Below are 12,608 nucleotides of genomic sequence, written 5' to 3'. Positions count from 1 at the left end.
CAACATATATAACAGTTGGAATTAAAACATTACAGGAGTTAGGTAGTTAACATAACATAAACCAACAGAAAACCCCATCAAAGTTAATTATGAAATCGGGAATAAGCGCGAATCAGTAACAATATAAAAATATATTTAGGAGTTACATAACAATATAGAACTGCTGCTAGGAATTGAAAAACTAACTTATATGGTTAGAAAAATACAATTGTAAATGATATGAATAGAATTTAAATGAAAATCTTTCTAGACGGTTATTATAGTACAGTACATCAAAGAAAGTTTTCTTACTTTAATTTAAACAGAACATAATGAGGTTATAGGCACAAACACGTTAGTTTTTAATTGTTACTCTTTGATTCTACTTAACAATTAGAAGGTATTAAGAGTAAAGAGGCTACAGAACTTGTTTCATCCTTGCTTGAAAACCTATTTTTTTTAAGATAGAAAACTAATTGTTAGTTAGTCTGATATAGGATATTATGTCGCACGAATTGGTCCAATAAAGTGGAATACTAATTTTATATATTGTTGCTTTGCATCTATTAAGCCATTATACAAGAGGTTTTAACATACATCTAGTGGAAGAACTGATGATACAAAACATAATTCCAGTTTTCCAGCATTTACGATGAACTACAGCTGGCGAGTGAAAGATAGAAGATTCCAGTTATTTATATAGCGAAAGAGATGATCTTGGCTATGACGTGCATCAACTTTGGCCTCAATAACAAAGTCATCTATTAACTGCACAATTTATCACCCTGCACCTCTGCCATACCTTCTCGATTTTATTCTTTCAGACAGCCATGAATTCACTTCCCCCACTTTCTCCAACACACTTTTCCCTTTTCCCTTTAATATTTGCACGTAGCAACATATACAAATTCTTTTTGGCCATTACAATTCTAGTAAATCTTTTCATATCTTCTTGTTTCCAGCCGCTCAATTCCATTGCATCAAGCCCCAGACTCGGGAGAGAGGATTTGTGTATATGGGTATTATTAATAATAGCAATTACAGCAGCAGTAACAGGAAATATTATTTCTCACCCCAAGGGAAGATGGCGTCACTCGGGTATTTTCTAGTGATGCTGGCAGCGACGATGGTGAACACTGCAACCGCTGTTAGTCAAGAAGTGGGAGGACCCGTGGAGCAGGTGGGCGTGTTGGTGGGTCAGGTGGTGGAGTACCATCTCACCGGCTGTCACCTGGTGCTCATCACCACCACAAAACACTCACACATATTCACTAATATAGTCAGGTGAAAAATTAATATTTTTATCAGTAAAATAACAGAAAAAAAATATTGATGTATGTTATTATGTATATGTGTCGAGTTTATGCAGGATCTAGTGGACTTTTAAGACTTTTCAATGTGATGGATGACTTTAGTTCTAACAAACTAATGAACCGATTAAACCTATCTATTAAACAAATTCTTATGTCTAAAACAAAATCCCCATTACACATCTTGGATAATTATTCATTCACTATCCTATCACCCCGTTAATTCACCGTCGTTATCATTGTATGTCACTATGTGGTGATAGAGGATACTTACCTCACTCTCTCATTATGAGACATTTATCTTTTAATAACGTTTATAGTTGCTCAGCATAACTCATTGCTCGCGTACTCCTAGCCGTTGGATCAGAAGAGGTGTTGTGTACAAAGTAGATAAAGTAGACGTTCTTCGCTTCTTGCAATTCCGTATAATATTCTAGTGATTCTCCGCACTTTAAGTTATAGGGACGGTGCTAAGCTCGTGCCCCGGGATATAAGATCCGAAAAGGGTACAAATTACTCAGTTTATTTGCTGGTTTTCTTGCTGGCTTTCTTCTTGTCCAGGCGTTATCTTATTGTTGTTGATTTTTTTTAATAAGATACTGAAAATTAGACATAATAGTGAACAAGCGCTTTGGCAAAGCCATTGAGTCAGTTTTGTTATTTTCTTTGTTTCTTTCTTGTTTGTTCAAGGTTATTATAAAAATGCAAACGTGTGCCTCTCAGACACTTGGGTGTGGCGGCTGTCGTGGTTGTGGAGGCAGGGTGGGTGTTGTCCCAGGACCAGCTGACCCAGGACCACCTCCTGCAGGAGCTGTGGGGAGACACCAGAACCACCTGCCGGGCCCTCATCCTTGATCTCACTGCCAACAACAGTGTTGACCTCGTCTTCAGGTAATATTACAGCTAGAAGGTCAAGAAAAGTCTGAGATGTAATCACTAGTGTTATACACAATATAGTCCTGAATAGCATGTCAAAGGATAATATTATTATCCTTGTACTTAACTTGCCGGACAAACCATTTAAAAGCTTAACACCATATTCCAACATACTGAAAAAAATTTATAGGAATTATATCATTAACTGCACTTTGACATCACATGTAATGGCTAACATTTAGCCTTTACCTTGAAGTCCTCTCCATTCATTATTACTCCTCTTCAGATTGTTAGAGTCGTCAGGTTTGTGGCAGTTGTCTGAGACTCGAGTGTTAGTGGTGGGTGAGAATGAAGGGGTGGAAGAAGTTTTGTTCCATCGTCATCTCCGCAACATCGTCCACGCCTTTTACCTGGCCCTCCAAAATCTTACCAGTCACACCTTACCTTTCCTCGGAAACTCACGCCTCAGGATAATTCTCCCACAGGAAAGTTAGTAAATGTTGACCAAATATGAATTTACGTTATATATTTGAAAATAAAAAAGTTAGGTTAGGTTAGATTAAGTTAGGTTAGGTTTTGTTTTATTTCAAGCTTCTAATATACATGTATTTTTATAATCTACATAATCTCTTATTACCAGTCAGAAGTTTCTAAAAAGGATAAATACATAGGAGTTATCGTTAATCGGCAATTATCCCTATTTACCGTAGCACACGCACGCATACTTATATATATATATATATATATATATATATATATATATATATATATATATATATATATATATATATATATATATATATATATATATATATATATACTAAATATCTTGATAAAATCAGGGAAAATGGAAACAACAGTTGTAGCATGGGTAATTGTCTTTCTGCTCCTCTAGCCTGTATTTTTATGGAGTTTTGAGTCTAGATTACTACAATATAGTGGACTTTATTCCTCCTTGGTATAGATATGTAGATGATGTTCTTTGTCTTTGGCCTAAAACAGTGACCCATTGGATTTTTAGACAAGCTTAATATATGTCCCTAGTATCACATTCAAAATTGAAAGAAATAAATGAATCCCTTCCATTTCTTGATATGCTTATCATGAAAAATGGCCAAAACTATAAATTTAAGGTATATAGAAAGCCCACAGGTAGACAGTTTCATTCTTTTATCGAATCACCTTGAGTCAACAAATGTCAGTTTTTTCTGCTATGTTCCTAAGATGTCTGCGTATTTGTGACTCTGAATTTATTGACGATGAATTTAAACACATTCGTTCTATTGCATAGAAACTTGGGTACCCTTCTGTGTTTGTTGATCGTTGCTTTAAAAGGGCTAAAAATCCTTTCATTCCTCAAACAGACAAGTTCCTACACTTAAGAATATTTTGACTCTGCCTATCGTGATGAATTTGTCCCGTTAGTTCGGTCCTCAAGCTTCTAAATATTAATGTTGTTTTCAAGTATGACTCAACCATTACCAATATGTTAATAAGAATAGCCAAGTTTGAATGTAAATGGAAGTGTTTATTGTATTCCATGTAGCAAATGTAATTGTAATTATGTAGGTCAGACAGGAAAAACACTGCAGCTCAGAATCAAACAACATAAGTATAATATCAGAACTGCATCTGGAAGCAGTGCCTTGTTCGTTCATGTTAGGAATAATAATCACCCCATTGCTTGGGAAAAAGCTTAGAAGTATTCAAATCATCTTGTGTACAGAAAGACTTCGGTTGAAGCTAGTTTGATTAAAATTAAAATCAATAAACCTTAGTGATGGTCAGTTCAAAACTGATAATATGTTACATAAATTTATTTGTTAGTGGCCCAAGGTTAAAAATGCTTTGAAAACCTTTGATCTTGATGTATGATAGTTATTTTGTGGGTCCCTTATTTTGACCTGACCTGTCTAGTCACGTCATCTCCTCTTAAGCCTCTCTACGTGTGTTGGTGTGGGGATTAGTGGATGTCATCATTATGACCTGACCTCATGTTTAGGTCACCCTGTATATTTAAGCCTCTCGTCCATGTAATCCAGTTGCCTCTGAAGATGTCTTGAATAAAGACGAAAGCTAAGGTACTCCGTTGTTTCCATTTTCCGTGATTTTATCAAGATTTATCTTATCCACGTTTTCATTGGGATTTACATGAAATATATATATATATATATATATATATATATATATATATATATATATATATATATATATATATATATATATATATATATATAAGTGCGTAAACCACTGTAGATGTGATCTAGGTAGAAAGAAAGAAAACACGAATTCCCAAGCGCTTTTGTAATTTTACACGAAAGCGCTTGGGAACTTCGTGTTTTCTTCTTTCCTTGTGGTCAATTTTTTTTATATGTAACATGCTCCCATGTTGTTCCATATTATTCCTGTAATGATGTGTTAAATTTACTATTATATATTCTAGTCACCTTACCCTGTGCTGTTAAGGTTTTAACTGTCATTATTTGTTCAAGCCCATCTTATTTCTTTATTTTGTATTGTAACCAGCATTCTTTGTTCGCTAACGACCATCTGCATCGTTAAACGACCCACCGGCGGGTAGCGTGTCGCGAGCCGACCTTGTTACTTAATTTATTTGTGTTGTTCCTGTCGCCACCAATGTGGTATATCTATGTGAGTACCTATGTATGTCTCTGTTTGTGTCCATCAGTATTTGCTTAGTTGTATTCAAGTAATTCAGTGTTGTTTCACGTTAGTTAATTTCAGTGATAGTTTTTATATGTTTATACAGTGTTAACGTAATCCAATGCTTTATTTTTATTCTTTTGATGTTTTGTATCACTTGTGTCTTAAAAGTTTCGATGGTGAATCAATTTGTTGTGACAGCCTACGAGGCTCTTTATTGTGTTAATATTTAATGAATTAAATTCTTAAAGGTTTACTTTATTTATTTTTATTCTCTTTTAATTTACTTCACTTTTTGTTTGGTTACGCCTAGAACCTGGATATTTAAGTAAATTAAGAGACGGCGTAACAATATATATATATATATATATATATATATATATATATATATATATATATATATATATATATATATATATATATATATATATATATATATATATATATATATATGAATCTCTTAGTATTACCATTTCAAAAACATTCTCTCAAATTCATTTACAACTGAAAACCTGGAATGTTAATGTGGCATTTAAAAACTCATGCACTGTAAAACAGATGTTAATCAAGAACTCCCCCAACAATGTAGGCGGCTGCATTTACAAGGTCCCTTGCAAGGAATGTAATATGTTCTACTTAGGCCAGACAGGTAAAGATCTTGTAACTAGACTTAAACAGCATAGATATAGTGATAGGGAAGGCCAGGAATCCAATGCTAATAATAATAATAATAATAATAATAATTATAATATACGGTTTATTAATAGAGTTGCAGCCGGTGGGTGAAAATATTCAGACTTACATTTGATTCAGACACAATGATATAATATGCATTGAATACATTTACAGGGCTGTACAGTACATCAATCAGGAATTGTTTATTATTTTAATAATAGATGGGATGGTGCTATTCTTATATCTATCGGTGCGGGCTCTTAGGGGCTGAATTTTGTTGTAATGGCGGACTGCTCTGTTCGTTCATATGAGAGATAATAAGCCTTGCATTGACTGGGATAATGCCTCGTCAATATTAATTGTAATTCAATTGTCAGTAGGAACATTATAGAATCTAATCTCATTAAACATATCGAATCCGTCAACATGAATTTGAGTAATGTCATGTACACTTGCAACAAAAAGTATCGGTGCATACTGTAGTGTGAACAATTTGAGACCAGTGACGATAGGTATTGGGAAAGGCGAGTTGTTCCAGCCGTATGTTGACAGCCCTGTAATCCTGCTGAGTAGCTACTATGGCCTGGTCAAGTGAAACAAACCGTTATAAATAAGGTCGGGAGTGATAAATAGGCAGTATGAAATATGAGGAGCTCCCTGTTAATAAAATTATTTGTGATACTTGTGAATATTGCTACATAAATTTATGCTACCAAATAAACCACTCAACCTGGTCATCCTGAGGGGTGGTGCAGCGTAGACTGCCGCTCCGAGACCTGTCGTCTGTAGCACCAGTTTCGAGGTATCGCCGCCGAGGTATCTCTGACGCCGAACCCTTCGTTATGAAGGGCAATAATAGCTTTCCATGTCGTCTGGCATGTGTAGATCTCTACTGCTTCATATTGCCTCTGTTTTATACCCACGTTCACCGAGACCGAGCCCTCGCTCATCATTCAGTCGACACAAAGCAACAATCCGAAAAGAGGAAACAAACACACTGATTGTCAGCCATATGGCAACACCTAGTGGAGGGGAGGGGGAAGTTATGAAGATACACTTACCAACCTTCCCGACATATCACAATACATATTACACCCTGCACCGATACTTTTTGGTGCCAGTGTACAAACTGGATAATTTTGTAACCGGGTGAGAAGGTTGGGTCATATTACCCTATGACCTGACTACAGACAGCTGCTATGCTTATGAGATTAGTAGGGTCACTGCCTTATGACCGGACCATTGTGGACACCTACGGTCCCCTAGGGACTTGATCTCACTCTCCTCTACTGTATATATTAGCCTTGTCAAGAATTACTCCTTAGTCTGTACTCCCCCTTGAAGGTGTGAATTACATGAAAGAGCTTGGGAACTTCATGTTTCCTTGTGGTTCACGACACCATAAGCTCGTTGAACAGGCTTTGTGTGAAATATAACAGAGTGTAAGACTGCTTTTTCGTGTCCTGGTGGCCCAGAGGTAGCGTTCCCCGGTCACAATTATAAGATCATGGGTTCGAATCCTGGTGGGGTGAGGTGTTGATTATATGTAGAAGTCCGCGTGCTTTATTGGGCTAATGAAATATAGACACTTCATTTTAGTCCATATAACACGTGGACTTGAACATATAATCAACGACCTCACTAGCCAGGACTCGAACCCAAGATGGCGCCATGAACCGCCCTTGCCACTTATGTGGTGGGAGTAGCATTTTACCGAATCCAGCTGGTATGAAACACGAGGTACCATATATACTTCATTTTAGTCCATTCCAGCTACTCCCACCACATAAGTGGCACGGGCAATCCCCAATGGGAGGTTCACTGCGCCATCAGCTCGATGAACAGGCTTTATGTGAAATATAACATAGTCGAAGAATGATTTTTGTGTCCTTGTGGCATGGTCGGTAGCGTTCCCTGGTCACACACACTTTAGGTCTAGGGTTCGAGTCCTGGCTGGTGAGGTCGTTGAATAAATATATATATATATATATATATATATATATATATATATATAAAGAGAGAGAGACATAGTATATGGATAATTGAGCCTGTGATTTATGAAGCCATCGGTATTCAAAGAAGTTTATAAATTTGTCCACATTTTATGGGCCTGCAAAGTTTAAGTAGCTCATATTTCATAATTCTACACTCATCTGCTCACCCCCATCTATAACTGTCTCTCGTAATTCAATATCTTGTGGCAAAAAAAATATTATTTTGATATTTGTAAGCATTATTTATTCCTCTAAAGTTTTCCATAATTCATCTCATGAATTTTTAACCAATATCCGCTCCAGCGATACACGGCAACACTAACGAAGAGAAAGTGAAATGTCTCCCGGAAATAAATTACAGAAGTGACGCACTATGATCAAATATAAAAACACAAACATCTCTGTGTGCACCTTGTGATATTACTGAATATAATTTATTGTTTGATGCATACTTAATTATGGAAAAGCCTCTCTCCCTTAGCAGCATCAGTGAGTGAGCGTGTGTGGGTGTACCGGCGGTGTCTGTACTGCAACAATGGGGAGGCGGACGTCCAACTTATCCACAAGTGGAACCTCACCTCCCTTCCCTATCATACTGCTGACCTCTTCTTTCAGGGTGAGTTTTGCTTTCCAACCTTACTATTGTAATACCGATATTCTTCCTAAAGACAAAACATAATATTCACTCATTTTCAGGTCGTTTATATTTCTACACGATTGAAAAGGGTAAAACACCTAACTTGTGTAAACTTTTTTATATTTCAAAATTCATTCTAAGTTAATTTTTTCTTATATTCTTGAAAAAAAAACAATGTGAATTCAGTCAACAAGCACCACATCTACAGGGTAAATATATTTCGTTACTCTCAGGGTGCATTCTTGAGACCAAAATATAAACAAAACAAGTCACCATATTAACTTGGATTGAAAAATCTGAAGGTTTCCAGCTATAGCACGTGTAAGATCCATTGGAACTGTTATATAAATTACGTGACATTTTATGTAAATATTTAGCATAATTCATTTGATTCAGCAAAGAAAATTTTTGAAATTCTTTATGCTTGAATGCATAAATCAGCTCGGTTGCACCAGTGATTATCCGTCACACTCAACAATTTTCTGAGTATTGCGGGTCGTTTCGTAATTGTCTCAAGCTCGTTGTCACAAAATCATCAAGTGCTCGGACTTCTATGTAATAAACTGTGCTTTTTAAATAATCTCATGAATAATAATAAAGATAAATTAAATTTGGGGACGTAGGTGGCCATGGAATAGAACTTGACGACATATGCATCATAGTGTACAGATCATTCCTTTCGTTTAACGAGGGAATATTTTCATGTTTTGTATCTTACGACGAGGTGTCATAAGATACAAAACATCAAAATATTCCTTCGTTAAACGAAAGGAATGAGCTGGTGCACCATCACGCATTAGTCGTCGAGTTCTGATAGGCTCGTTTTAGAACAGCGTGGTAAAGTCTGGCGAGGAAATGCCTCTTCGAATCACCAGTCAGTCTCTGCGGCAGCAGATATGGGCCGATAAAATTATCAACAACGCCAGTCCACACCTTGACTGCATCTTGTTACTGATGTGTTCTACTTTTTGCTTTTATTGCGTGAGGAGTCTACCTGCCCGAGTATTTATGATGTTAGTGTTAAAAATTTCTTCATTTGTCCAACTCACAGTTCCATTAGATCTCACACGTACTGTAGTTGGAAGCCTACTGCTTTCTTGATCTATGTGTATGTGGTATTTTGCCTTATTTTTTTCTCAAGAATACAACCCTGAGTTATCTGGAACACAATTATGTCAGCATGTACAGGTCATTTCCACACCAATGCGCTTTTGTTGCAATCATATTCTGTTGTAATACTATTGAATCTAACAGCCACTTTCCTGACATAATAATGACATCCTCAACAAAATGGCTTCAAAATTGAATGAAATCCCTACATTACACGCAATTCTTTCCTGTAGAACAGTGACTTGACGAGGATTCTTCTACAACGAATCTAATGGTTCATAATTTGTCAACAGAACAGTTTCTTAACTTCATGGGCCTCAAGATCCAGTTCTCAATTCTACGTTACTTCCCATACACGGATTACACACCAGGCAGCAAGGAGCCAGACAGTACCGTCACACTCAAAGACTGTCTTGATGCTAGACTGCTCTCTGTCCTATCACGTAAACTCAATTTCAGGTAGAATTTGTATAACATTCTTGGGAATTTATGCCAGGAAAATTATTGAATATAGTGCATTAAATGAGTATGTAGCATCAGACAGCTTATTTAATTTTGAATAAGACAATTCAGGTTATCAGAACAACATGGCTGTTATTTGTGCGTGTCCAACACTGTCCATGCTATATACTGTATAAGTCATGAACGAACAATAAAATCACAGCAATTTTTTATTTTTTTAAATGTTCGTTAATTTTCCCTTGAAATGCAAGAGACACTTTAGTAAAACAAATTTATTAATATTACCTAACAGTATTGAGGTTAGTGAGCCGCCTCAACGTATCTGGGGATCGCAAGAGAACGGCAAGTTCAGCGGAATGTTGGGTCTACTCCAGCGAGAGGAGGCAGACATCGGTGTTCCCATTAGTCCACAAGCAGAGCGAATGAGTGTCATGAAGTTTATCAGTGCTTATGAGAGTGATGTCTTGAGCATAGTGTCACTGAAGCCCCCGTTACTACCACAACACCTGTCGCTTATAAGACCCTTTACAGGTAGGAGTAATAAGTTTGTTTCTAAAGGTGAAACTGAGTGGTGCTGTGTACGAGATGGTGAAATAGATAACACATTAGGAACGGTGCGGATTTGAGGCTGTGTGGGACCAAAAATCCTATTAAGGGTTTTGCCTATATGAGTATCTGTAAATCTCTTATGGAAACCATTGATAAAGAGTAATTCCTTTAATTTCCACCTGGACACTGAACTTCGACGCTCTGTACACTTCACGTACTTCTTTTTCATCAAGGTACGGACGAATTTCTGGAGGAAGTCAATACGTAAATTGTTTTTATATCGTCATGTACTAAAGTTCGTCAAAGGCGGAGGTATTACTTGCTGTTATCCACTTCTCAAAATATCGATTTAACGTTTCACCTAACTCCGAATAAGTAGAGTAAGGTGTCTTCTGGTGATTCCTGAATCGTGTACGATAAGTTTTTGGCACCAACACGTATACTTGTAATACACTACTATTAACGTGGTCAACCTTTCCTACCAATGTTGTTTTTCCCACTTAAGGTTTGAAGCAAATTTCTCCATGTGAACAATAAATGTATCAGGATCATTTTCATCAAATGTTCTCCACCAGATGAACATTGTTACCAAGATAAAAAAAATCAGGTTTACTGTATTATCAGGTACATGAGTGAGGAGTTCCTTTGACGCTGTGCTAATTGTCCCAATCTTGGCAGTTTCGCTTCTCTTTCTTGTTGTTTTAATTTTAATTGTCGCTCTCTCTTGTGCTTTAGCTTGAATTCTCGCTCACTTTCTTGTTCTTTTAATTTAATTTCGTGCTCAAGTATTTCCCGTCTTATTTTAAATTGGCACTCTATTATCAAACTTTAGTAACACAAAATCTTGGCGTTGTTGAGCAAGAGGACCATCCATTTTAAATGATTTAAGACCACGTTAGTAAATAAATGAAATAATTCCTTCTGTAATTGTCACTGGAATTCGTACTAGAACTATGATGCGTAGTTTAGCTATGCATTACGAAAATGATGTAGACTGAGTCATGACACTATGGTGTTATGACTAGTATTTAGCACGAAGAATAATTCACGTCTTATTCAAGCTTTAGTTACTACTTGTCGACTGCACTGTTTTAATTACCCGTCTACTCTTAGCAATTTATAATGAAGTTCAAAATTAAGCTAAGTTAAGAAAAATAAAGAGGCCCAAAAATAAAAGTTTGTTTTGAACTAGAAGTGTTTTCAGATTCATCTCCCTCTCTGACAGGCACATCTATTGTCCATTCAATCTCCTGTAGGCACTTCCAATGATCACTTTATAATTAATAATTAGGGAAGATTGTAAAGCAGAAGTCTTATAGACAAGACAATGTGTACTCAAGGTAACAGTATTCAATTAGATAGTTATCAATTTAGTATGGTAGTAGGTAGGTAAAACGAACAGTGACAGTTTTATTATTATACTTGAAAAAAATTTTACATTCAAATAATCATAAGGAGTTAACACAAATAAGCTTTTAAGGCTTAGTAAACACTTGTAAGAATGATGGAAGGTGGTTCTCTGCATAATGAATATTGGCACCAAGAATTGTATACGTAAGATAATTACTTCATTTATGGTAAGACTCACTTGTGTTGGCGACATTCGTATGAATAAAGAAGTAAACGGAAGTATGTAAGGTTCTTTTATCTCGTCACTGGTTGTTTGGCGTTTTACAGCAAATTTAGGGAGCTCTTAGAAATCACTTATTTCACACTAGTATAACAAAGGCTGGTACACACAGTTAAAAAAGTACCGCACGGATTATGTGCGGAACAATATGACACCACGGACGAGGTGAAATATGTGTGTTGGTCCTGTATTACGGTGGTAGTCCTGCTGTCCTTGCCTGAGGGTGTCCTCATATATCTGTTGCCCTACCCTAGGTAGGTGGAAACGTTTGCCCTACATACACGCATACCAACCCTTCCGGCACATCAGGTGATGTATGGATCATTACGGAAGTCAGCAGACTCCCCCTGCGCGATATATTTTTTTTTATTTAGGTTTACAGATCAGCCTATATGTAGGTTGGACACATGGAGTACTCGTAGGTACGGGCATGGCTTGTGCTTGACGTCACTTTTTTTTCCTAATAGATGATTTGGTCGAATCATCCCGCCACGACGATCACGCGATGTGCAGGGGAGAAGAGGGTGGGGGTTCTGAGCGGCAGGTTGAATTCTCCGATTGCAGAGCAGCTAAATATCAATTTTTGAGGGAATTTTGCATATGGCGATACGAGTATGAAAATTGGCATGGAGATTCAATATGGGTTAATTATCAAATCTATCCGATTGGACATTCAAAATTCCCAGATGGCGGCCATTTTCCAAGATGGCCGCCAAATGTAG

The 12,608-nt window shown here is 36.7% G+C and overlaps 1 protein-coding gene across 2 annotated transcripts; it reads left to right on the top strand.

Moving 5' to 3' along the window:
* Window positions 1-715: 715 nt before the first annotated feature.
* LOC121874002 lies at window positions 716-10,431 on the top strand. Of its 2 annotated transcripts, none has more exons than XM_042377879.1 (6): window positions 716-1,263; window positions 2,013-2,180; window positions 2,452-2,654; window positions 7,980-8,114; window positions 9,539-9,704; window positions 10,000-10,431. In XM_042377879.1, exons 1-6 carry the CDS (start codon window positions 995-997, stop codon window positions 10,331-10,333), a joined length of 1,275 nt encoding a protein of 424 aa, XP_042233813.1. In that variant the 5' UTR covers window positions 716-994; the 3' UTR covers window positions 10,334-10,431. The 2 variants fall into 2 exon arrangements, with proteins under 2 accessions (XP_042233813.1, XP_042233814.1); XM_042377880.1 differs by having other exon boundaries at window positions 718-1,263; window positions 7,983-8,114; window positions 10,000-10,430.
* Window positions 10,432-12,608: the final 2,177 nt, after the last annotated feature.

Source organism: Homarus americanus, unplaced genomic scaffold (assembly GCF_018991925.1).
Source record: "Homarus americanus isolate GMGI-L3 unplaced genomic scaffold, GMGI_Hamer_2.0 scaffold25827, whole genome shotgun sequence".
Lineage (NCBI taxonomy): Eukaryota > Metazoa > Arthropoda > Malacostraca > Decapoda > Nephropidae > Homarus > Homarus americanus.
Note: the sequence above shows the minus strand (reverse complement) of the source record. Positions and strands in the feature narration are given on the sequence as shown.